Source organism: Odocoileus virginianus, chromosome 33, assembly GCF_023699985.2.
Source record: "Odocoileus virginianus isolate 20LAN1187 ecotype Illinois chromosome 33, Ovbor_1.2, whole genome shotgun sequence".
Taxonomy (NCBI): Eukaryota; Metazoa; Chordata; class Mammalia; order Artiodactyla; family Cervidae; genus Odocoileus; species Odocoileus virginianus.
In genome coordinates this window covers 6342169-6369012 of record NC_069706.1, presented here as the reverse complement: position 1 = coordinate 6369012, position 26844 = coordinate 6342169, and the positions used below count along the sequence as shown (strand labels likewise).

The following is a 26844-nucleotide window of genomic DNA, read 5'->3' as shown; positions in this document are numbered from 1 at the left end:
GAGCCTTCCCTTTAAAGTTAAAATTCTACATTTGCGGAACTATGCCTATAGAAGTTCCTCCATCTCTCTCTCTGTCATTTGAATATTTCAAGTACAGATATTATTCCCTGTGACCGGTCCACTTCACACGCTCTCCACTATCCTCTCACTTCTCACCCTCCTCCTTGCCTGTCTTTCACCACCTTCTCAAGTTTGCTCTGTGGAAAAAATGATGTCCTTCTCTTGGCCCAGGGCTTAAGGGTTGAACTTTGCAATTTGATTGATCTCATGGGCTCAAACCACAGTGTCAGTGAAGATGTCTGGGCAAAAGATTTCATCTTTTTTTCTGAAAAAAATGTTAAGACTGCTCCTAGATTAGGACCAGGACACAGATGGTAAAGAACTTGCCTGCAACGCGTGAGACCCAAGTTCCATTCCCAAGTCAGGGAGATCCCCTGGAGGAGGGCATGGCAACCCACTCTAGTATTCCTGCCTGGAGAATCCCATGGACAGAGGAGCCTGGTGAGCTTCAATCCATGGGGCTGCAAAAAGTCAGACAGGACTGAGCAACTAACACACTTGATAGAACCATGTGCAGAGAGAGTGAGGTGATGCGGAGTGTGAGTGTCGTGTTTCTTACACAAGAGATGCTTAACTTCCAGATGAGCTCTTGCCTCCCCACCTGGCGACTGACCAGAACCCACCAGCTGGTCCACACGGCAAGCAAAGACTCAGGAATAAACACTTGGAGTTCTTATCTGGAGAAGTTCCATTTTCCATGTTCCAAAAGCTACTGACACCTCTGTCCTGAGCTCAAACATCACTGAAATGAGGTTGCCTCTTGAAGATCTATGGACGGCAGAGTGACATGAATTCAGAAATAATGTACAGAAGTCATGATATAACCCAGAACCTCTTTATAATGGGATTTAGGCATGATACAAAAATGCACTGGAATCGTATCCAGACATATTTGCTAGATAGCCTCACAGTTGTACTGAGTGTAAGAAAGCTTTGTTGTTGTTGTAGCCCACCAGGCTCCTCTGTCCATGAGATTCTCCAGGCAAGAATACTGGAGTGGGTTGCCATTTCCTGACCCAGGGAACTAACCCATGCCTCCTGCATTGGCAAGCGGATTCTTTATCACTGAGTCACCAGGGAAGCCCTGTTAGGAAGCTTAGGGCTTTTTCAATAAAAGGGAGTAAGGTTAATATTTATATTCTATATCATCTCTCTTTCTCCTCTCCTTTCTTTCCTTTCTCCTAGTGCTCAGAACTCTATTATCTTACTCTAGTTTCTACTGAGAGCTTGTCAGGTCTTTAAAAATTTTTTTTTAATAGCTCTATTATCATGCCCTTTCCTCCATTTTCAATAGTTATCTTTTGATCTAATTCCATATTCTTTGCTATCTCCCTGAGTGGGTGAAGACGCATGTCCTGGCTAAGTTTGGTTCAGCAACCCTTATTTTCAGCCCCTCGATCAAGGTTGGCCTTATGAGATCTCTGGCTTCACCCTTCAACCTAACTGATTGCTTTGCAAGTCCAAGGACCGTGGTCCTTCAACTTTCAAACAGTTGATCATATCCACCTCTCTTATTATTTCTATATTTTTTCATTAACTTGGTCTAGTTTTTCTTCTTTTTCTATTGAGGTATGGTTGATTTGGGCTTCCCTGGTGGCTCAGTGGTGAAGAATCTGCCTGCATTGCAGCAGACTCAGGTTAGATCCCTGAGTCAGGAAGATCCCCTGGAGGAAGGCATGGTAACCCACTCTAGTATTCTTGCCTGGAAAATCCCATAGACGGAGATGCCTACAGTCCGTAGAGTCGCAATGAGTCAGACGCAAGGGCGGAGCAGCTGATCACAGCACAGCACAGAGCTGATCTACAATGTTGTGCCATGGCCTGCTTTTCCACGCAAAGGAGTTTATGGAAATATGTGCCACTTAGCAACGAGTGAATGTGTAGGTTTGATAGGCTAGTTATGGAAGCTCAATTGCTACCTTTTCAAATAAAGGTGTGTGTGTGTGTGTTCGTGTGTGTGTGTGTGTCATGCCCCAGGTAGAAGAGACCCAGGTAGTGACCTCTGTGATCCTTCTTGCTGACTTAGAAGACCTCTCTGTCCTCTGGTGAGTGGCCACAGGTACTGGGTCAGAGCAGGGCAGGCAGCCTTTTTCCTGCAGAGCTGGGCTTCCAAGCAAGATGATTTTTCTTTGCACTCAGCCCAAAGGAGCATCCCTGGTTTTTAACCTTAGTTTCTGGCTCATAGCATCTTATAACACATCCACTGCCTCTAGCTCTTTCAGGGTATCTGATCATCGCTGTCTCTCTCTCTCTCTCTCTCTCTCCCCCCTCAATCCTCTCTTCCCTGCAAAGTTTAAGAGGAGCTATTTCAACAGAGGAGGTTGTGACTTGCTAGTTACAGGGATCCTTGCAGGTCTTTCAAATCCTATTTGCTTCGGCAGGACTGGGAGATGCCTGAGACCTCCACCATGATGTGGGAGGGATAGGGACCTCGGGCAACCAAGAGAAGAATGTGCTGGAGAAAGTGGGGTGTGTACAAAAGGTCAGTGGTCCTAGTTCCCCTGCTGTTGTCCTTGTTGGGTTGCTCTGATCCACTGTCAAGACTGAGGACGATCTGAGTAGGAAGCAGAGAGCAGACTCCCATCACCTTCCTTAAAAGTAACTGAAGCCAGAAGCTGACAACTGCCCAGTAAAATGAAAAAAGAAACAACTGATTTAGACCCAGTGGAGGTGACCAGTGTGTGCAAGACATGTCCCAGGTCCCCTCAGGATGGCCCTGGACCTACTCACTGTGCATTATTTTTAATGAGATTGAACAAGCCAGCCACAAACTTCCTTTAAATAAAAATAGAACCTTGTGTGTCTTTTTATGAACCTCTTTAACCATCATTTCTTTTTTTAAAAAAGGGAGTAGGGGGGACATTTCCAGTCATCTGAACATAGCTGTATCTCAAGGGGCTGTTGTCGCTGTTGAGTCGCTAAGTCATGTGGGACTCCTTGCAACCCCTTGGACTGTAGCCCACCAGTCTCCTCCATCGGTGGAACTTCCCAGGCAAGAACATTGGAGAGGATTGCCATTTCCTTTTCCAGGGGATCTTCTTGACCCGGGGATCGAACCCGTGTCTCTCGAATTGCAGGCAGATTCTTTACTGCCTGAGCCACCAGGGAAGGCCAGCTAAGTCCTCACTTCCTCCATATGCATGCTCCATCCAGAAGCTACCCTAGCGGAAGGGGATAGATTGAGGTTTGTGATCAGAGGTCCAGAGTCTCTAGCCCCTGCCTGTTTCTCTATTTAAAATGGTACAAACTCAAAGTTTGGAAAAAGAGGCCTTGAGAAGGAGTGGATGGAGGTAGATACGCAAAAAGGAAACTGGTTGCTCCCTGGGTGAATAAAAGACAGGTAGGCTGTTCTTTCATTTTATTATGGGAAAAAAAAATAAAAACTAACCCATAGATTATAATAAATGTACTTAATGCAATAATAATAAAACCCAAGTTCATCATTGATGGAGATTAATACTCTGGCTCAAAATTGTAATTATTTGAAAGTCAAAGGGAAGAAAATTAAATAACTAGCATCTTGCCTATTTTCTAGTAAATTGCCTCAATTTGATCAGGAATATGGCTATATTTTTCTTTGTTATCTAGTCTATAAAACAACAAATACGATTCCACTGAATTTATTTGAGGTCACTCATAATGAAAATAATGATGTGATTTAGAAAATATCCCCCATTTCTTTTAAGTTGTGTTTATTCCAAGTCATTTTCATAACACTGATGCTAATATCACACCATGGGTGAATAACTACCTCTAGATCAAGTTAGGTAAATTTAATTATGGCCCCATAATGAGAAACATCCTCCTCTTCTCTAAAAGTGAGAATCTTAATAAAGTGGTACCATTTAACAAACAGACCTAAATTGGACTAATAATTCTAAGTCAGGTAACTATTTCAGGGAAAGAGAGGGAAATCAGGGGTTGAAAAAAATAAGAGTTGAATGCTCAAATGGATCTATATCTTGTTAGGAGGTGTTTCTTGCTAAAACCATCAATGTGGGGAAAGAAAGAGAGAAACGGGGACTTGGGGGGAATGTCTTTCTAGGGCTGTCATGATAAACAATTCAATGTATACAAGAAAACATCAAAAACATTAGCCATGAAAATATCTTTTCACCCTCTACAGCTGGTAACTTCAGCTGTCATCTTAAATATCAGACTAAAAACACAGAGATCCCAATTGAGAATTTGGGAGAGAATTTCTTCTTGCGGCAAAGTCTTGAATTGGACATGGGGAAAAAGTCAGTATTTTATTTTGAATAAATAAAATTCACTTATTCTGAAATGAATCAAGGAGTTCATTTCACTCACTCAATAGCACGATGGCTACCGTGAGCAGAAGGCCGTCTGTCCTCCGAGACTTTGACTCTTTCCCACGGGAAGCAGAATATTGGCACCCAGCTGAGAAATCGCAGCAAACTTGTAAAAAAAACGACTCCGGCGAGAAACAAGGGTGGCATGCATGTTAATGGATACTTACATAAATGTCTGCACCATAAAATCCATCCTGGTAAACAACACTGCAAGGGTGCACACACAAAGAAAAACATTCATATTAGTGCACTTCCCCATGCAGACACACCAACCCCTGCATGGGCCAAGTTAGTCTGGTCACAAGGGCCGGCCGAGACTCAGGAACGGGGATCATTTCCACGCTGGTTAAGGAGGTTGGAGACAACGGCAGTCTGTCAGACTGAGAAAAATGAACCTGGGGTTCGGTGGGGGCCCAGAATCAGGGCACGGTGGCAATGCTGTTCTGGGTAGTGGACTTTCCAGAGGGGTGCAGATGCAGGGAGGATTCACGTATGTTTTAAGCGGCCCACGCCGATATGAGGATCGGGGCTTGCATTCAGCCAAACCCCTGGCTCCTTCCCAGAAAAACAAATCATCTGCTTAAAATATATGGTTGATAAGTATAGGGGTACGGATGTGATGCTTTCAGTAAGGGTTACAGCTGAATGATCTCAGGGGAGCTGCACGATCCAAAGGATTTCAGAGATTTTCTTCTATATTCTTTCACACTCTAGTATTTCACACTCTAATAGTCGGTAATTCCATGTGCCCCTCTATTATGGGAGAGGGAGCAGGATATCTCTAGTTATAGGGTCTGTGAACAGGTATGCAGATGTGTGTGCAGGAACACAGCTGGGCATTTGTGTATGTGTGCGATTCATGTACATACACGTGTGCATGCATGCTTCCTCAGTTGCTTAGTCGTGTCCAACTCTTTGCAACCCCATGGACTGCAGCCTGCCAGGCTTCTCTGTCCGTGGGATTTTCCAGGCAAGAATACTGGAGTGGGGTGCCATTTCCTTCCCCAGGGAATCTTACTGACCGAGGGATCGAACCCTAGTCTCCTGCATTGAAAGGTGGATTCTTCTACCATGGGGCCACCCAGGAAGCCCCCAGATTTATGCATATATGTGTGTTTGTTAGTTTGTACATGTAAATGCATGTGTTTATGAATGTAGATAGTGTGCATATGATGCATATAGTAATATGTTTGCACACCTGTGTGTCTATGTGTATTCACGTGTCACCTGTGTGCATGTGTCTATGTCTGTGTGTACATTTCCATAAATTATATCCAGACTGAGCAGAACTGCACATGATTGAACGAGCCAAGCCTCACAGCAGCTCTCTGATCCCTGTCCACAGAGTCATCCCAGAGAGAAGAGAATTCACAGGAGGGTTAAATAAAAGATCCTGGACTTCTCCAAAAGTCTCATGGTTTACCTTGAACGAAATAGCCAGAGGAAGAAGCTCTGTAACCCTGGGAAACTGACGTACAATTCCTAAGCATTGAAACGGGTTTAGTGCAGACCCCACATAGCCTGCACACCTCACAGGCTTCTGTCAAGATCGCAAGACGTCTCAAATATACAAATGCGAGTTTCTAAAGGCATGTTTTCCAAAGGGTAACTGTTGTTATTACAACCTTCCCATGGAGTTTACAGATGATTTATGATTCTGGCAAAGGACCCACGTGCCCCACGGTTGAATGGAGCTGGGGTCCTAACTGAAAACCGGATGTCGATTACCCAGGGATTTCAGCAGGTTTCAGGAGCAGAGCAGACCCGCAGGAAGGCCGGGGACACAGAGCCGAGGGAGGCACCGACAAGACAGACATGCACACGGCAGCGACACTGCTTTGCTGGAGAACACCGCGTGGGCTTCTCAGAGCTTTTCCAAGTCGAATGGCTGAACCCCCAGTACCACCGTCTTTAAACACGGGGGCAGAGATTTCACACGCTAAGGAGGCTGGTAGACATGGCTTTCAGCTGTCTTCATGCGGATCGAAAAGGGCTCCTGTTCACCAGAGCCCTTGTCAAGCAGTGTCAAACCCTAATCCCAGATACTGAGTGGGTGGCATCCTGAGCCAGGCTTTGATTTCACTTTCAACATTTCCAACAAAAAAGGATACTGTTGGCCGGGGGTCAGAAGGCAGGGCTGGCCTCTGCCAACAAGACTGCGCCCAGCACTGATCATTCAGCCAGATCAGAGCAGCTCTGAATGCTCCTTCACGCTGTCACACCTTTTTCACGTGCTGATCCTGGTGTCAGGACGGCCTCATCTCCCCATAACCTCCTCCAAAAGCACAGTACCAATCGAGAGCCAAATTAGACGGGAAGCACATGGGCCTCTGGATCACAGCCTCAGCAATCTGCAGCTAGGGGCCCTGGAACTAACAATTTGAGCGTCCTGACTGTCCCTTCTTTGGCTGCGAAATGGGGAAAGAGGTGAGGAGGTGCCCATGTCAAGGGAGGATTATGCAAAGAAGGTGAAAGCGTGAGTCACTCAGTCGTGTCCGACTCTTTGTGACCCCATGGACTGTAGCCTGCCAGGCTCCTCCATCTGTGGAATTCTCCAGACAAGAATACTGGAGTAGGTTGCCATTCTCTTCTCCAGGGGATCTTTCTGACCCAGGGATTCAACTGGGTCTCTTGCATTGCAGGCAGACTCTTATACTGTTTGAGCTACCTGGGAAGCCCAAGCTATCTGTGGTCGTAGCTATAGTCAAACATTACGTTGCTATGAGCTTTATACAGTGTCCTGACCCCCACCAGATGGATTTCTTCCTCCCTCCTGTAAACACCAGCATCACGTTTTATGACCCTCTGATCCTCATTTGGTCCAATAATTTTAAATATCAGTCAAATATGAAAGGCATTGGTGATGGGGCTCATTTCATCCTGAAAGTCATACCCAATAGCTTTCTCAACATTGTGTCTCACTTGATAGCTAACACATCACTTTCCACCCTGAAGATGTAAATAAATATATGTTGAGTGACTACTGCCCATCAAGGGGGAGGGTTGGCCATTAGGAGGTGACAGCAGTTGACCCTATAATGAAAAGGACATCTTTTTTGGGTGTTAGTTCTAGAAGGTCTTGTAGGCCTTCACAGAACCGTTCAACTTCTTCAGTGTTATTGACTGGGTCATAGACTTGGATTACCGTGAAATTGAATGGTTTGCCTTGGAAACGAACTGAGATCATTCTGTCGTTTTTGAGACTGCATCCAAGTACTGCCTTTTGGACTCTTGTTGACTATGATGGATACTCCATTTCTTCTAAGGGATTCCTGCCCAACGTAATAGACATAATGGTCATCTGAGTTAAATTCACCCATTCCAGTCCATCTTAGTTCGCTGATTCCTAGAATGTCTACGTTCACTTTTGTCATCTCCTGTTTGACCACTTCCAATTTGCCTTGACTCATGGACCTAACACTCCAGGTTCCTATGCAATACTGTTCTTTACAGCATTGGACCTTGCTTCTATCACCAGTCACATCCACAACTGGGTGTTGTTTTTTATTTGGTCACATCCCTTCATTCTTTCTGGAGTTATTTCTTCACTAATCTCCAGTGGCAAACTGGACACCTACCGATCTGGGGAGTTCATCTTTCAGTGTCCTATCTTTTTGCCTTTTCATACTGTTCGTGGGGTTCTCAAGGCAAGAATACTAAAGTGGTTTGCCATTCCCTTCTCCAGTGGACCACATTCTGTCATGAATGAAAAAGATGTCCTTTTCATTATAGGGGACTGGAGTGCAAAAGTAGGAAGTCAAGAAACACCTGGAGTAACAGGCAAATTTGGCCTTGGAGTACAGAATGAAGCAGGGCAAAGGCTAATAGTGTTCTGCCAAGAGAACACACTGGTCATAGCAAACACCCTCTTCCAACAACACAAGAGAAGACTTTACACATGGACATCACCAGATGGTCAACACCAAAATCAGATCGATTATATTCTTTGCAGCCAAAGACAGAGAAGCTCTATACAGTCAGCAAAAACAAGACTGGGAGCTGACTGTGGCTCAAATCATGAACTCCTTATTGTCAAATTCAGATTTAAATTGAAGAAAGTGGGGAAAACTACTAGACCATTCAGGTATGACCTAAATCTAATCCCTTATGATTATACAGTGGGAGTGAGAAATAAAGGGACTTTATTTCCTTTAGTCCCTTTTTAGATTTAAGGGACTAGATCTGATAGACAGAGTGCCTGATGAACTATGGACAGAGGTTCGTGACATTGTACAGGATACAGGGATCAAGACCATCCCCAAGAAAAAGAAATGCAAAAAAGCAAAATGGCTGTCTGAGGAGGACTTACAAATAGCTGTGAAAAGAAGAAAAGCAAAAAGCAAAGGAGAAAAGGAAAGATATTCCCATTTGAATGCAGAGTTCCAAAGAATAGCCAGGAGAGATAAGAAAGCCTTCCTCAGTGAACAGTGCAAAGAAATAGAGGAAAACAGTAGAATGGGAAAGACTAGAGATCCCTTCAATAAAGTTAGAGATACTAAGGGAATATTTCATGCAAAGATGGGCTCAATAGAGAACAGAAATGGTATGGATCTAACAGAAGCAAAAGATATTACGAAGAGGTGGCAAGAATACATAGAAGAACTATACAAAAAAGATCTTCATGACCCAGATAATCACAATGATATGATCACTCACCTAGAGCCAGACATCCTGGAACGTGAAGTCAAGTGGGCCTTAGGAAGTATCACTATGAACAAAGCTAGTGGAGGTGATAGAATTTCAGTTGAGCTATTTCAAATCCTAAAAGATGATGCTGTGAAAGTGCTATACTCAATATGTCAGCAAATTTGGAGAACTCAGCAGTGGTCACAGGACTGGAAAAGGTCAGTTTTCATTCCAATCCCAAAGAAAGGCAATGCCAAAGAATGCTCAAACTACCGCACAAGTGCACTCATCTCACATGCCAGTAAAGTAATGCTCAAAATTCTCCAAGCCAGGCTTCAGTAATACATGAACCATGAACTTCCAGATGCTCAAGCTGGTTTTAGAAAAGGCAGAGGAACCAGAGATCAAATTGCCAACATCTGCTGGATCATTGAAAAAGAGAGTTCCAGAAAAACATCTATTTCTGCTTTATTGACTATGCCAAAGCCTTTGACTGTGTGGATCACAATAAACTGTGGAAAATTCTGAAAGAGATGGGAATACCAGATCACCTGACCTTACTCTTCAGAAACCTGTATGCAGGTCAGGAAGCAACAGTTAGAACTGGACATGCAACAACAGACTGGTTCCAAAGAGGAAAAGGAGTACGTCAAGACTGTATATTGTCACCCTGGTTATTTAACTTATATGCAGAGTACACATGAGAAATGCTGGGCTGGATGAAGCACAAGCTGGAATCAAGGTTGCTGGGAGAAATATCAATAAGCTCAGATATTCAGATGACACCACCCTTATGGCAGAAAGTGAAGAATTAAAGAGCCTCTTGATGAAAGTGAAAGAGGAGAGTGAAAAAGTTGGCTTAAAGCTCAACATTCAGAAAACTAAGATCATGGCATCTGGTCCCATCACTTCATGGCAGATAGATGGGGAAACAATGGAAACAGTGTCAGACTTTATTTTTTAGGGCTCCAAAATCACTGCAGATGGTGATTGCAGCCATGAAATTAAAAGACGCTTACTCCTTGGAAGGAAAGTTATGGTCAACCTAAACAGCATATTAAAAAGCAGAGACATTACTTTGTCAACAAAGGTCTGTCTAGTCAAGGCTTTGGTTTTTCCAGTAGTCATGTATGGATGTGAGAGTTGGACAGTGAAGAAAGCTGAGTGCCGAAAAATTGATGCTTTTGAACTGTGGTGTTGGAAAGACTCTTGCGAGTCCCTTGGACTGCAAGGAGATCCAGTTAGTCCATCCTAAGGGAAATCAGTCCTGGGTGTTCACTGGAAGGACAGATGTTGAAGCTGAAACTCCAATATTTTGGCCACCTGATGCAAAGAGCTGACTCATTTGAAAAGACCCTGATGTTGGGAAAGATTGCGGGCAGGAGGAGAAGGGGACGACAGAGGATGAGATGGTTGGATGGCACCACTGACTTAATGGACATGAGTTTGAGTAAACTCCGGGTGTTGGTGATGGACAGGGAGGCCTGGCGTGATGTGGTTCATGGGGTCGAAAAGAGTCGGACACGACTGAGCGACTGAACTGAACTGAAGGTGACCCTGACCAATTCTAGGTAGAATCCTCATCTGGTTATATAACATCAGTGACTCTTGTCAAAGTTGGAGGGGGAGGGAGATCAAATTCAAAAACTGGACCTTGGGAATACCCTGGAAGTCCAGTGGTTATAGCTCAGTGTTTCCATTGCAGGAGGCATAGGTTCAATCCCTGGTCAGGGAGCTAAGATCTCCCAAACAAGCCCACACAACTCCGCAGAACCAGACTCTGACTTAGAAGACCAGTACAAGAGGCTAGATAGAAGGTGATGTAAGAGTGAGCAATATAATAATACTTAACCAAATATTAATATAGATTCGAGTATGGGAAGGTATGCATGCATGCTCAGTGGCTTCAGTCATGTCCTACTCTTTGTGACCCTTTGGACTGTAGCCTGCCAGGTTCCTCTGTCCATGGGATTTTCACAGTCAAGAATACTGGAGTGGGCAGCCGCCTCCCTTTCCAGGGGATCTTCCCCACCCAGGGATAGAATCCAAGTCTCCTGTGTTTCTTCCACCGGCAGGCAGGTTCTTTACTGCTAACCATCTGGGAAGCCCTGTGTCTGTCCTTCTAGTCTGACCTAGTTATCATGACCCCACCTAGTTCTCAAAATACCCTTATGAGATGGATAATAGCCTCTTCTGACATCAGTAAAGTGAGACAGAGAGAGCTGGGTATTGACAAAGCTGGGATTGTAGCCTAGCTTGTATTGTATTGGCTTCACAGCCCAAACTTTTAATTGCTATGGCAGGCAGCAGTGGTCAGACTTCAGCCAGCATCAGAACCACCTCGAGGGCCCATCAAAACACAGATGGCTGGGCCCCACGCCCAGCCCAGAGGTTCTGAATCAATACAGCTAGATGCAAAGGGAGGGGGAGGTTGGGTTTAAGGATTTGCATTTTTAACAAGTCCCAGGGGAAGCTGAGGCTGCTGGTCCAAGGACTAAAAAACTTATTGCCCTACAAAGTACCATCCTCCACATGTCATCTTCAGTGACATTCGAGAGAACGCTGAAGGCCAGCCTCCTAGCGTGTGTGCATGCTAAGTTGCTTCAGTTGTCTCTGACTCTTTGCGACCACATGGACCACAGCCCGCCAGGCTATGGAGTAGGGTGCCATGCCCTTCTCCAGGGGATCCTCCCCACCCAGGGATTGAACCCATTCTCTTATGTCTCCTGCATCAGCAGGTGGGTTCTTAACCACTAGCGCCACCTGGGAAGCCAGGGTCCTATTCTAAATAGGAACTGGTTTCAAGTAAGCTCTTACAAAGACTCATGATGGTTTCCAAGAATGTATTCAAACATTTTTAAAAACCTCACTAAACAGGTGCACTCGAAATAACATAAACGAAGAGAGAGGAGGGTGGGGGATGATGTCTAATATGGAGCTCTCGATAAACGAGCCATGGCCCCATACAAGAGAGCTACCATCATGCATAGAACAGGTGCAGCCCCATTTTAATGCAGAGGCGGTCGGTCCAGCCATGCAAAGGTAATTGTATTGCTTGTCAATCACTTCGGGACCGCAATATGCTTTTGCAAGAATGTAATTCGAATGCACATCTCATTTTCTTAGAAAGGTAATAACAGTAGTTAAATATTTGGATGAATGCAAGCAGGGGATGATTGCACTATAGCAAATTAGTTTACGGAAAAGGAAGGAAAGTACGGGATGCCCAGACTATACAATCTGTTTGAATAATGTAATATATCCCAACCACCAATACATTCTTAAAGGAAAGGTTATTTAATGATGGTGTATCTTGCTGCCCCTTCCAAATGGGGGAAAAAAATATTTGTAATGCATTCAAATGCATTAAACCATAGTTGGTTTAGAATGGATATCAGGTGGGTCCATAAACTCACTGGCATTTGTACAGCATTGTGCAGTGTGAGGACACTGACATTTTCCCCGGGAAAAATACATATTTTTAATTAGATTATCAAAGACATCTGTGACATTCCACTTTCTCCCCCTAAAGTTAAGAACTACTCATTTATGGTGTTTGTCTTATAATGCACTCAATGAAGAGTGCATTTCTTTTTAATGAGAGAAGTTAGATTTTAACACTGGCTGAGAATTTAAACAAAAACTCAAAGCAAAACCAAAAAAAAGAAAAAGCCAGACCTAGAGAGAATTCTGGAAAGTATTCTGAGAATAGGTGATGATAACTATAGTTCCTAGTCCCTTCCTAGTACTTATGTTAATTGAGAAAGTTCTGAGCATCAGATAGTGACATCTGAGCATGAGACATTTATAAATTAAAATCAGAAAGCATGGTTGATTCACAGAAAGAAAGGTTCACCCACATAGTTCCACAGGTTTCTTCAGGACTTAACCTAAAAGCACCGGCTAAAGTGCTATGTATGGGCTTCATTCTTGTACTAGCCAACTGTATAAAGTTTCTCCCAGGGATATCACCATATCTTTTTGTATTCAGAGGAGCATAGTCTCCTCAAAATACTTCACAAGGTAACTCTAAGAAGTTGCACATAGATGTGTCATAATAGAGCTTCCCAGGTGGCTCAGTGGTAAAGAATCCACCTGCCAAGACAGGAATCACAAGAGACATGCATTCAATCCCTGGGTTGGGAAGATCCCCAGGAGGAGGAAATGGCAACATACTCCAGTATTCTTGCCTGGAACATCACATGGAGAGAGGAGACTGGCAGGCTACAGTCCATGTGGTCACAAAGAATCAGACACGACTGAGCAAATGACCACACACGTGTCATAATTAATGACCTGAGAAAGTGCAGAATACCTTGCTCAAAAATATCCTGAGAGTCAAGATGAAAACCTATCACAAAATGCTGGATGTTTCACTTAGAGTAATGATAATAATTTAAAAATCTCCTACGGTTCTTTGTATTTCTAGTCTCATACAAGTTGCCTGTTACATAGTAGGACTGGATACCTATGTGCATGCTAAGTTGATTCAGTCATGTCTGATTCTTTGGGACCCCATGGACTGTAGCCTGCCAGACTCCTCTGTCCATGGGATTCTCCAGGCAAGAAAACTGGAGTGGATTGCCATGCCCTCTTCCAGGGGATCTTCCCAACCCAGGAATCATACCCACTTCTCTTTATGTCTCCTGCATTGGCAGGTGGGTTCTTTACCACTAGCACCACCTGGGAAGCCCAGAACTTGATAAGATGCTGTTTATTAATTAACCAAGAACAAGAACTTGATGAAACCAATCTCATGGGGTTTTGTTGGGAGAGGATTATGGTTTAACTGCTGTCCTGTAACATCTGGTATTGTACTGAGTCTGGAATATGTTTTTCTGATGCTTCCACCTGCCATCTTCATCCACAGAGCATCAGCCTACAAGCTCCCTCAGATGGCAATCACCCAATGGGTAATTTCTCCCCAATGTGAATCCTAGGAAGACAGACTGGACATGGTGTCTGACACTGACTTTGGGATCAAATGCAAGAAGAAATATGGATGACATGGTCCCTTCAACTCTCTTTGACACTATTCACTAGTTAATATTTTGTTTCCAATCTACAGATTCCATTAGCCACTTGAAGTACCTCTGTCTAAAGCCATCTCTGTGGCTTACAAGCGATGGAGGTCAATTAACAGCAGGCGCCCCATCCCAACCCCCACAGCCCAGGGGTAAGTAACTCATGGATGCAGAACTGTGGGTGTTCAACTCAAGCAAAATGGGATCTTGAGAAAGAGAGGAGTATGGGCAGCTAATAAAAAGTCAATGCCTATCTCAACAGCAACTACAGTAGCTACAGTTCACCTGCCATCTGATGGAATGGATGAAGCTGTAACCTTACACTCATCTCCCAACTTCATCTTCTATCAACACTTCAGAGGCAGGTATAGTCTTTACCCAGTTGCTAAGGCAATTGTGCCTACAGAGATTAAGCTACCAAGGGCAGTATGAGACAGAACAGCAAGAGGCAATCTTATCTGCCCAGTAGTTTGTGTCTTTATAGGAGTGCAACAACCCTATTGACTGTGTAGGTACTAGCTTTCTAACTTCTCACCCATTCTCACTCAGCTGATGTTGACAACCAATAACGAGTTAGCTAATGCAGTCTGAGGCTTTCCTCTCATTCCTGTGATCCTGGTCCAGGCAGAATTCCCCTCCCCAGGGATGATCATGTATTAACGTCACAATAACTTTCTGTTCAGCTATATGAGAAACAGAAGATAAGGCTCTTGACAACTTATGTTCTTTATTCTCTGAGAGGAACTTCAGAAAATGTCAGGATGTGGAGGAAAAAACCAAATCAATAAAAGGAAATGAATGAATGCCAGGGCACTCTGAGTGAATCTTCCTGGGTGACTGCCTTGATATTGGATACTTGCAAGGGTCACCCAGGATTCCACAAAACTGACCGTGGAGGTTCTGTGGATGTTTTCCAAATTCCGCACCCCTCCAAAGGAAAAAAGGAAGCTATACATGGGCACAGGATAAATGACACATTTTTGGTTGAGATTTTAGTAACAGTGTTTTCAGATTAGATTCTTTACAATAAACAGAAGTTTAGGATGACAGATACATCTTCAGTTGGTGACAAGGGGAATAATAAATTCTCCCCCCAAAATGCAGTTTGCTAGATGATGACTTATAAAAAGGAGGGGAAGTCTGAATGTGAAGGAAAATCACAGAATGAGATTTTAACAGTACAACTTAGGAAGTGACTGGAATTTTTCCTGATTGGGTTTTCTTTCCTTTTTTTTTTAATTTAAAAAAATTTTAATTGAAGTGTAATTGATTTAGAAGAAGGGGGCAACAGAGGATGAGATGGTTGGGTGGCACCACCAATTCAGTGGGCATGAGTTTCAGCAAACTCTGGGAGATAGTGAAGGACAGGGGAAGCCTGGTATGCTGCAGTCCATGGGGTTGCAAAGAGTTGGACACAACTGAGGGACTGAACAGCAACACTCCCTCAAAAGCCTATCTTACCACTTCCACACGTCTTAAAATTGTTAGCATCTATGCTGTTCCCTCTGCCTGCCTGTAAGAAACTCCTTCAAAGGTGCCATTTGCCTCGGCATCCTCAGCTCATGGAGCTGAGAGAGGCAATGGTGAGCTGAACTGGACTGGGAGAAAGACAGTCAAATCTAGAAACCGGGAAACCAAAGGACTCTGAAGACAGAAAACTATAGGAAACCCACACCATCCCCTGGATCTCCTGAATCCTGATGACATCACTTCCTGGAAAGAGACGTGGGTTTTGCAACCTCTCTGCTACTTGCTTCAGTCAACACAGATTACAGCTTTCCACTCCAGCCAAGGTCTGTTCTGTGTCCTCCGCGGTGCTCTTTGTTTGAAGACGAACTGCTCCTTCCTCTCCTCCCGCTATGGACTCCTTCAGCTTAAGCCAATGAAGGAAAAGGAGCCTTCACTGAAGATGCTCAGTTCCCGCTTTTTCACTTGGTACCAATGCACTCCAGGCAGTTTATAATCCAGCTAAACACCCAGGCAACTGGCTGAATTTCCTCCTTTCGACCAGTACTCTGCTCTAATAGAACATGCAGACATGGACATACACATCCCCAGCCTCTCTAAATTTTCTGGTCCTCCTGTCTTGAGAATTTTATCTTTCTACTAAGTGCGATTTCAGAACTCCAACCATAATGTTGCCAGCAAAGAGGCACAATCCACTATTACAACCAAAATGATTAGGAAGATGGCTGGAATATTAAAGTGAAATCATGCACAAAGCAGTCACCAACAATGTGTTTTACCACTTGGAGATTCCTAAGCCTCTCCCTGGCAAATGTGGCATTCATTAGTTATGCCTGGCTATTCCTAGCAAAGAGCAAGTTCATTATAAGTTAGCAAATTTCAATTTTACAGCAGGTGTGTTATTCAGAGATTTTTTAAAATAAAGTGCTCATATGAGACTAAGGCATATAATTTTATTTTATTTTTCTGTTTGGTATAGTAATGAGATACCAAGGGTACGTAGACCAAAAAGTGACAATTTTCATCTACTGAGGTAAGATAATGATTTTCAGACAAACTAATATGATGTAAACATGCAATTTTGCATGTATGACTTATGAATCTTGCTTCAGTCATTACATGAGCCCAGAGGGTAATTCTTTTCTTCATTACTCATTATGTGGCCTTGGCAATAATAAATCTTTGTTTCTGCCAGAAGGATCTATAAAGTGGGCTCAATACTGTGGACTGGAGATAATCACTATATAATCAATGATTCCTCACAACATTTGGTCAGATATAAAAGGCTTAGGACATGCAGATGTATTATTTTGGAGGACTGTGAGAATTTAAGGTCAAATCATCCTTGGTTTGTTATGATCCTCCACCTTTTCAGTAAAAAACAAAACCAAACAAAACAAAACTTTTTTTGCAGTAGAAGCTCAGAATTGCCCTAAAAAGCTCAGAATTAATCTAAGTCTAATGATCATTTAAGAAATGATGGACATTGTCTTATTTCTCTTTTATTTCCCCTTTCTGATAATTTCATAGAGTCTCATTTCTTAATATCCTTAACTTTATTTATGTGCATCTGTTTTTAAAACACCTCAAATGCTCTACTCTGGAATGGGTGAGATATGACTAAATAATGAACAAAGAGCGTCTCCCTTTGTCATCAATATAATAGACATGATCTAGGCTTATTCAGGTTTTCTAAAAGACAGATAAGCTGAAGAGCTATAGAAAATGCATTTAACCCTTTCACACAGTCCTGAATATAACCAGATTCTTTCTAGAGGCCAGAAAGCCAGTCCTTGACCAGAGAAGGCCTGCACCAGGCTGTGCTGGATACCACTGAGTTTTCCTGTGTGTGTGCTCAGTCACTTCAGTTGTGTCCAGCTCTTTGTGATCACATGGACTGCAGCCCTCCAGGCTCCTCTGTGGGATTTTCCAGGCAAAAATCCTGGAGTGGGTTTCCATGCCCTCCTCCAGGGGATCTTCCCAACCCAGGGATCAAACCTGAGTCTCCTGCATTGGCAAGCAGAGTCTTTACCCCCGAGCCACTGGGGAAGCCACATTTGGGTCCTGGTAACTCTTTGTGTTGGGGGGCTGGGTGGGGGGGGGGGGCATCCTGTGCTTTGTAGGATTTTTAGCAGCATCCCCAACCTCCACCCAATAGATGCTATCACAATAACCAAAAAGGTCTCCAGACTTTCCCAGTGTCCTGTGAGGACTACTGCTTTAGGCACTTCTCTCTCTCCGATTCCAGGGGGCCAGAATATTCTAATAATCTAGAAGGATTCCTAACAGGATGCCAGGGACCCAGAATGTACCAGCAAGATTCCTAAGAGCAAAGCAGAAAGGATAGCACTTCCATACTGCAGCCCATTACACCAGTACCATTTCTTTTTTTTTTTTAAATAGCATTCACCACCATTCCTTGAGACTCACTTGGCAACAGCAAAGTCCATGCAGAGAAAGACCAAACGGGCCATGGGGAACAAATTAATCTGCAAACAAATTCTCCTCAAAGAGGAAAAAAGGAAAGCAAAACCATTTTGGAAAAATCCCACGCAATGAGTCAATTCCAATTTCTTTGAGCTTTAAGAGTACACCTCCTCACCTAATTTTCTCTTCTGGGCCAAACGTTCATACACCTTTGTGTGATATCATACAGGATATCATTGGGGAGGGGGACAAGACCACCCTGGTAATTGTTCCGTCTGAAACCCTCCTGTCTCCCCAACAGAGAGGCTCAAGGGGCGTATGTGATCCAACCTCCTTAATCACCAGATGTTTGCAATCATCAGAAAGACGTCTTGGGCTGTAACCATTTCTCTGTTCTCCAGCATTCAGTCTCAAAGAGAATTTCCATAACAACATGTGACATGTAGAATGCTTAAAGGCACGAACCATGACAAGACAAATTACACTCATTTTTCAAGACTCTGCAAGGTGCTATGGGGCAAGCGGGCGGGCTGCATGCTGGGCGGTTCCGGAGGGCCGGTCAAGGCAGGCATGCACTCCATCGCACCACGCAGGGACTGGGGCGGGGGCTGGCGTGCTGGGGCGGGAGGCCCGCCCGCGGTGGGGGGCTCCCCACTTACCCGCCGTAGGCCGGGATCGGGGGCGGGGGCGCCGCGGCCCGGAAGGTGTTGTACACGGTGCGGCCACGGCCGCGCAGGTGCGCCCCTCGGTAGGCGGCCGCCGCCGTGGCGGCTGGATACGGGAAGCCGGGCACTGTGGGCGGGAGGAGAGAACAGAAGGTTCAGATCGCGGCTGCCTTTGGGGGAACCATGCCCCCTCAACAAACACACCCAGGACCCTGCTCGCCTTAGGCCAGGGCCGGACACCCGCACCCCTTCCTTCCAGGAGTCAGACTTCTAAAGGCAGGCTGGAGGGACGAGACCAAGGTTCGATTCCACAGAGGATGGGCTAACTCAGTGACCCCTGGGACCAAGATCGAGGACAAACATTCACAAAGGATTCTTACTAACGGGAAGTGCTCACTGCATAAACTTAACTTTTAAAAAAGGCAGACTGCAAGATGTATGTGTACTGGGTTCTCACATCTGCCTATCATCTATTAACAGGCATACCTGGCCAATATAGGTATTGTGCATGATACATAAGTAGATGAGCATGTAATACGCATAGGTGTATATGTACACATACACATAAGTATGTGTGCATGTGTAAGTGATTATGTATAGTGAAGTGAAAGCTGCTCAGTTATGTCCGGCTCTTTGTGACCCTGTGGACTATTCAGTCCATGGAATTCTCCAGGCCAGAATACTGGAGTGGGTAGCCATTCCCTTCTCCAGACAATCTTCCCAACGAAGGGATCAAACTCAGGTCTCCTGCATTGCAGGTGGATTCTTTACCAGCTAAGCCACAAGGAAAGCCTGATTATGTATATATGTGTATATAAAATATTCATGGGTGTTAGTGTGCATATCACATGTATGTGTGCATGAGTATGGGAATATGTATACATGCTTATTTATATATATGTGCATATGTATATAATTATATATACAAATACATACACACTTCAATGTGTTTGTAGTTATCTCTGAGGCTAAACTTCATGAGAAAATGTTGCTTGTCTACTCATAGCTTTTCTCCATCCTGGTTTAAATTTTTTTCCATATTTCCTTTTAGGTACCTAGGGTTGCTTCTTATTCAGTTGCTAAATCATGTCTGACTCTTTTGTGACCCTATGGACTACAGCCTGCCAGGCTCCTCTGTGCGTGTGATTGCCCACACAGGAATACTGGAATAGTTGCCATTTCCTTCTCCAGGGGATCTTCCCCACCCAGGGATAGAACCCGAGTCTCCTGCGGCTGTTGCATTGGCAGGTGGATTCTTTACTGCTGAGTCATAGGGGAAGCCCTTATGAGCCTATACTGCTAGTGAAAATGTTTTAATTGAAATACACTGTATCTACAGACAAGTGTATGCATCAGACATGTACAGACCCCTCATGCTCCTACAAACAAATCACTACTAAGATCCCATTAGCCCCCTATCCATTTACACAGCTTATAAAACCATTTATACAACAACAATAACTACAGAGAAGTATGAGGACTCAACTCTGAAAGAGAAAGTGTGGGCAGGGTTATTTTCCCAGGGGTGGCAGTGGGGAAATTCTGAGCCAAGTGAGTTGGTCAAGAGTCAGGAGGGAAAGTAAGCCTGATGCTTGAGACCCATGATAATTAACACAGCTTCCTCTGCCTGGGATGTCCTTCTTCCTAGGATGTCTGCAAACCCTAATGCACCCTGAGGACATCACCCCACCATGCTGCTCTTTCTAGTCCCTGAATCACAGGCTCTCACCACGCTGGTCATGCTCGTCCCATCCCACTCTCAGCAGGCACTGTTACCTGCAGTGAATCCCATGGAGGGGATGCTTTTTTAGGAAAATACATTTGGAAAACCACTGTTCCAGGAGATCTATTAATATATGAAAGGCTCAGGAAGTCCTAAGGTAAGTGAAGTGCGTGCATGCACGCCAAGTCGCTTCAGCTGTGTCCGACTCTTTTCAACCCTACGGACTGTAGCCCGCCAGGCTCCTCTGTCCATGGGATTTCCCAGGCAAGAATACTGGAGTGGTTGCCATTTCCTTCTCCAGGGGGTCTTCCCAACCTAGGGATCAAATCCACATCTCTTATGTCTCCTATATAGGCAGGCGGGTTCTTTCCCACTAGCGCCACCTGGGAAACCCAAGGGAAGTGCATTAACATCATCAACGCAGCAATCCCAGCCTTCATTTCTCTGGGAAGTTTAGTTCACAGAATACCCAGCCTCTCGTGGGTACTGGTCTGGAGAAGAAAATCACTTATTATGTTTACCTCTTCTATTCATCTGCCAGCTCCTTGAGGGGCCCCCACTGGATCCCATTCATCCCTGCATTTCCCCGTGCATCCCCCCACATCAGCAGAAGCCCCTGGATTTTGTCCACAGTGGGTTCTAGATACTGGACACAGTTGATTCTGGATGACTTAAAGACGGATGAATGAAGCCCTGGGATGTGGTCCAACCAAATGACTGACAGACTATGCATTCTCTCCTTGTTCCTTTCTCTCCTCTCATCCTGCTTGCCTAACAGGAGCTTGAAGCATCTCCTGTTAGAGAGGGAGCCAGGTGGAATGAACAAGAACCAGGATGGGTTTCCTCGTGTCCACAGCCCTGTCTCCCCTGTTCCATCTCTCTTGGGATTTTAGACAGTGTCAGTAGCAACATGCAAGGCTGGGAAGGACCCAGCTTCTCTTGGTCTGATAGGAAGATAAAGGCTCAGAGAGGCCGCACCACCCAGGAGGCTCTTTCCCAGAATCAAGGCGACACATCAAGCTCCCCTCTCCCAGAGTATGTATTTTGCCAAATTCAGGGTGTTGTGTGTCATATTATCTTAAACTCGCCTCCCTCTACATCCAAACAGCCTCCCTCCCTGCCATCATGTTCAAGAGCAGAAGACCTCCACATGGAGAGCAGAACAGACAGGTGGTTGCCAAGGGGGAAGGGGTTCAGAAAGGGACGGACAGGGAGGTGGGAGTTAGGAGATGTAAGGTTTTATATACAGAATGAGTAAGCACCAAGGTCCTACTGCATAGCACGGGGAGCTATATTCAGTATCCTGTGATGTCATAATGGAAAAAAGAATTTTTAAAGAATATCAGAAAACAGACTCTGTAGGACTCAAATTACTTTAGACCATGACATTTTTTTGCACCTTGTTTTATGTCCCTGGATATGTTCCAGTGTCTCCTAGTTTATAGTCTATGGGAACTTGAATAGAATTTGTATCCTGTTTTTGTGTGAAAATTGTATAAATCTTCATTATGTTGAATCGGTTCATGGTGCTTTTCAGGTCTATGGTATCCTTCTTCTCTTCTGTCTATTCATTCTACCAATTTTTGAGTTTGATATGGAAACTCCAACTAAAAATCTTAATTTATCTACTTTAAAAAATAATTATATAGTGGAACTATAAGTAATTTTGTTCTGTATTTTCCAAGTCTCTTGTAATTGTGTTATCATGCTTTCATAATTTAAAAAAACAAAAGGAAAGAGAAAAAATATCTGTAAAATAGTGTAACTGAATAACTGTTGTACCACATAAATTAATACAATATTGTAAATCAATTCTTCAATAAAAGAAAAAATAACTAAAAAGAGTAGAAGCCCTTCACTCCATCAGCCCCCCTTACTCCCAGAGTCCTTGGACAGAGTAGATTTGCAGCTGCATGTCGGTGGCAGGAGGCTGGGAAGGGAAGGTAGTGGGATTTCCCACAGGAGTTATTCCTGATCCTATATTCCTGGGATTGCATAGACTGGACTATAACTCTTAACCTGGAAGTTGAAGACAGACTGACTACCATCTGGAATTCTTCGTATGTTCTTGAATAGCTGACAGCCAGGCTGTTTCTTGGATTCTACCATATCCTTTTCTGATGATGCTAGTAAAATGCTAGGATGGTAGAACCAAGCCAGAATGATTTTATCTTTCTATTTATGTCCTTTATGTCCCAGAAGACCATCCAGGTTATTTCTTAAACTTTAAAAAAAAGTTGTCAGCCAAGACAAATCCTATAGCAGTACTTAACTCTCAGCTTGCCAGCCCCTCAGCACCCATGTTTCTTAGCTGGTGTTTCAGCTGTGCTCAGTGGGTCAGTTGAGTGTGACTCTTTGCGACTCCACGGACTGGAGCCCTCCAGGCTCCTCTGTCCATGGGATTCTCCAGGCAAGAATCCTGGAGTGGGCTGCCATTTCCTCCTCCAGGGGATCTTCCCAACCCAGAGAAAGAAGCTGTGTCAGTTGCATCTCTTGTACTGGCAGGTGGATTCTTTACCACGATGCCACCTGGGAAGCCAAACTACTATTCTTGAAATTGCAAAGAGGTATCAGCCTCAATGGGGAAAGCGGGGCAATCCTAACATCCTGAAAGGCCAAGAGTTGTGAGATAGGAGATGTTGGCTTCAGCACTGCGGAGAAAAGGAGCGAGCGAGCCTTTGATTTCCAACGCGATCTTGCCACAGTTCAAATATTAAGTTTCCGGAGGAACACCCTGGATTTTGAAATAAAGCAAATGAAAAATTCACAATCTGGTGGAGCAGCTGGTTGCCTGTGTGAGGAAACGCGGTAATTATGCTGACCCATTCATTATCGTTGGCTGCGGCACGGAGTGAGCCAGACAAGATCCCTCTCAGCGACAAGCAGGTTTTACAATAATTCTTGGAGGATTTAGATGTTGAGATAGAACATGAAACAGAAGCTCGGCAGTGGAGCAGGGGAATGCAAGCTGCTAGAAGGGGAAAGCCAGGATGCCGCTGTGTACCCCTTTTACTGCAGGGAGAAAATAGCCTTCTCAATGCAGGATAAGGGATTTGCAAGTCTTCGTACCAAGCTCTTTGGGCTGCCCCAAGCAGGGCGCATTAAAGAGATTCTGGTTGTTAAAGGAACAAGGGTAGGACTGCACATCAACTTCCTGGGAGGCCAAGTGCCCTCAGGTAAGATAAGCAGCCAACTGATGTGAAGAGCTGACTCACTGGAAAAGACCCTGATGCTGGGAAAGAGTGAAGACTTAAGAAGAAGGGGGCAACAGACGATGAGATGGTTGGATGGCATCACCAACTCAGTGGACATGTCATTGTTCAGTTGTTCAGTAATGTCTGACTCTTTGCGACCCCATGGACTGCAGCAGGCCAGGCCTCCCTGCCCTTCACCATCTCCCGGAGCTTGCTCAAACTCATGTCAGTGATGCCATCCAACCATCTCAACCTCTGTTGTCCCCTTCTCCTGCCTTCAATCTTTCCCAGCATTAAGGCCTTTTCTAATGAGTCAGTTCTTTGCATCAGGTGGCCAAAGTGTTGGAGCTTCAGCTTTAGCATCAGTCCTTCCAATGAATATTCAGGAATGAGTTTGAGCAAACTCCGGGAGAACACGGGAGCCTACAGTCCATGGGGTTGCAAAGAGTCGGACATGACTTAGTGACTGAACAACCACAACAAATTGTAACAGGGGCTTCCTGCTACAGGAGCAGGCATGTAAGTCTCCCAGATGGATGTCAGCTCAGCTATCCCTTCTTGTTCCCGTCTAGAGCTGGCCAAGGGGTCTCTTCATGAAGTCTCTAGTTAATCACTGTCATTGATGAATATTCCCTTCTCTTCCCCTCTTCTCTCCTTCCCTCCCTCATTCCTGAAACCAAACAGGACCCAGTGGGGCTCCTGGGCACAAAAGCCTTTCTGTGTTCCCCATTCCTTGATTACAGGAAGTGGGCTTCATTCAGCCTCCAACAGGCAGGTTCAAACAGTTGCTAATTAGGGAAGGGAGGGGATGCAGAGACAAAGCAGCAGCAGCTAAGAAATAACAGTGCAGCCTTGCTGGGAAGGGTCTCGGCTCCTCCATAATGGATACACATAATAATATCCTTGAGTTGTTTTGCAGATTCTGAAACCCCCACCAGGTGGGAGAAGTCAACTGCCTGCTGCCCACCAGCACACAGACCCCAGACCAGTTGGAAATGGAAGACTGGTGATGCTGACTTCCACTTGCTTCACCACCAACCGATCAGAAGAATGTCCAGGAGCTAGTCAAGCTCTTCTTCTCTTTGAACCATTATCGTAAAACTCCTCACCACTCCCTCCAGGTCAGGACACACGGTTTTGAAGGCAGTAGCCTTCTGTGGCTGCCTCTGCCTGACAAAGCCATAAAGCTATTCTTTTCTATTGCATCCAAAACTCTCTGAGATTTAATTCGGTGTCAAGGTACACAGAATGGATTAAGCATCCATTCCTTCCTTCATTCCATCGCCGTCCCTCCCTTTTATTTTGTAATCTCCTTCTGAAGAAGCCTACTCCCAAATCCTCCTGGGCGTACTAGCAATCAAGCAACTTGGATCACAGATGTGAAGGAAAAAATATACTCTCACCATAGCTAAAACACAAGCTCCATGCAGGCAGTGTTTTTCATCTGTTCTGCTCTTTGATTTAGGAAACTGCCTAGTACAGCAACATATCAGCTACCTAATACCATGCCTGGACATGCTTTGATGATGAACACATGTCAATCTCCTTTAAAAGGACCATAACTCTGTCCTTTATCAAAGCATGCTGCTCAAGATTTGCAGAAAAACAGTGTGCAAATAATACATGAGATCTCAATCAGCTTTATAAAAGCAACTGCTACACTCATACTCAGAAGATGCTATCCTGACCCAAAAATAGCAACCAGACTTGGAATACGTGTGATTCTGATGAAAAGGGAGATGATTTGGATAAATGCACTGCGCTGGGATTATCGCCCACCCTCATTCGCTTAAATTCACCTTATTGCTGCACAGTATCAGGGTTTGGAGATTGAGTTCTTGTTCTCAGAGAAGTTGAGCTCAAATTCCCCCCAACCCAGACAGGTGGTACCCATCTGTACCCATCAGTAAAAGGTATTTGGTCACGTTCCTCCTTGCACACAGCCCCACATTGAGCTCCCTAGCAACCCAGCAAATCTCAGTCTTTTGCAATGAATGTGTGCAACAAGGAACACTGGGAAACAGCAATCTTTATAATTCCTACCTTGCCTGACAGCTATGCCTTCTGTGTTTCTTCCCGTCTCCATGAGAGGACATCCCCCCTATGGCTGGCTCAGGACAGTGTGGCTCTCTTGTCTTGCAACTAAGACAAATGGTCAAATTCAAGGGCAAAAAACCACAACTGTTTGTCAAGCTTCCTTTAGACTCCAGTGGGATGGTAGGAGCTGATTTATTTTTACTTGCCTACCGTGTGTGCTGGCTTATAGAGCATGGTTAACTGCATTTGCAAAGTGTATACTTAGGTGATTAGGATATAGGTTAAACAAAACCAAAATGGCTTTATCCTTGAACCATGTAAAGAGAATGTAATGTACTGTGCTAAATCGCTCAGTTGTGTCTGACTCTTTGTGACTCCATGAACTGCTGCCCGCCAGGCTCCTCTCTGTCCATGGGATTTCCCAGGCCAGAATACTGGAATGGGCTGCCATTCCTTCCTCCAGGAGATCTTCCAGACCCAGGGATTGAACTCAAATCCTGTGTTTCCTGCCTTGCAAGCAGATTCTCTTACCTGCTGCGCCATCAGACTTTCCTATATGTTGCCTATAGCCTAAAATAGACAGGATTGCCCATTCTCAAGGCTCTGATCTTTAAGGGTATAACACTTTTCCATTCATATGGAGATAAAAAGTTGCAAAACAGAGAATAACATTTGTCTTGTTGGAGGTTTACAGGAATATAGTGATCAGACCTATATGGAGAGTTACAAGAACAAAGGATTCTGACATCAGGAAGCTTGCAACAACAGACCAAGCGCCTCCCTCACCTTGCCTTTAAAAATGCTTTGCTGAAGCCCTTTAGAGAATTTGGGGTGTTTTGAGTCATCCATCTCCTTGCATTGCCCTGCAGGCCAATAAATCTTTCCTGCCCCCAAACTCTGACATTTAAGTATTGTTTGGTCTCACTGTACTTTGGTCACATGAACTTGGGTTTGGTAACAAGAAGACATCTTAATTATGTGTTTACATTACAGCATGACTTGTCTCTTTTGTCGAAAGTTGTGTCACCTATCAATACCCCAGTTCAGGAGTTTGGACACAGGAAGTGGGCAATACATGTTTAATAAATCCAATGCAAAAGGCCAAGGGGAAACTCACAATGTCCTCTCCATTACCAAAACAGATTAAATCAATGCTAATAAAAGTCATTCACCTGTCACCCTGTCCAATATTTGTAAATGCCTCTTTGTTAATTAAAGAACAATGTTTGAAAGAAAAGACACCAAATTAGAGGCATTTCTGAACCCCAACGCTGGAGTTTGATTTTTTTTCCTAGTTGAACTTCAAGT

General features: G+C 44.4%; 1 protein-coding gene across 32 annotated transcripts in view; it reads right to left on the bottom strand.

Moving 5' to 3' along the window:
* RBFOX1 (RNA binding fox-1 homolog 1) overlaps positions 1-26844 on the bottom strand; it is a 2345672-nt gene that overhangs the window by 47666 nt on the left and 2271162 nt on the right. For 17 of the 32 annotated variants that reach the window (XM_070460569.1, XM_070460578.1, XM_070460577.1 and 14 more), the window contains 2 exons: positions 18577-18709; positions 4541-4580 (listed from right to left, as the gene is read on the bottom strand). In XM_070460569.1, coding sequence (XP_070316670.1) covers positions 4541-4580; positions 18577-18709 — 173 coding nt within the window. The remainder of the gene's footprint in view (positions 1-4540; positions 4581-18576; positions 18710-26844) is intronic. The other 15 variants (XM_070460568.1, XM_070460570.1, XM_070460564.1 and 12 more) reach the window with 1 other exon arrangement.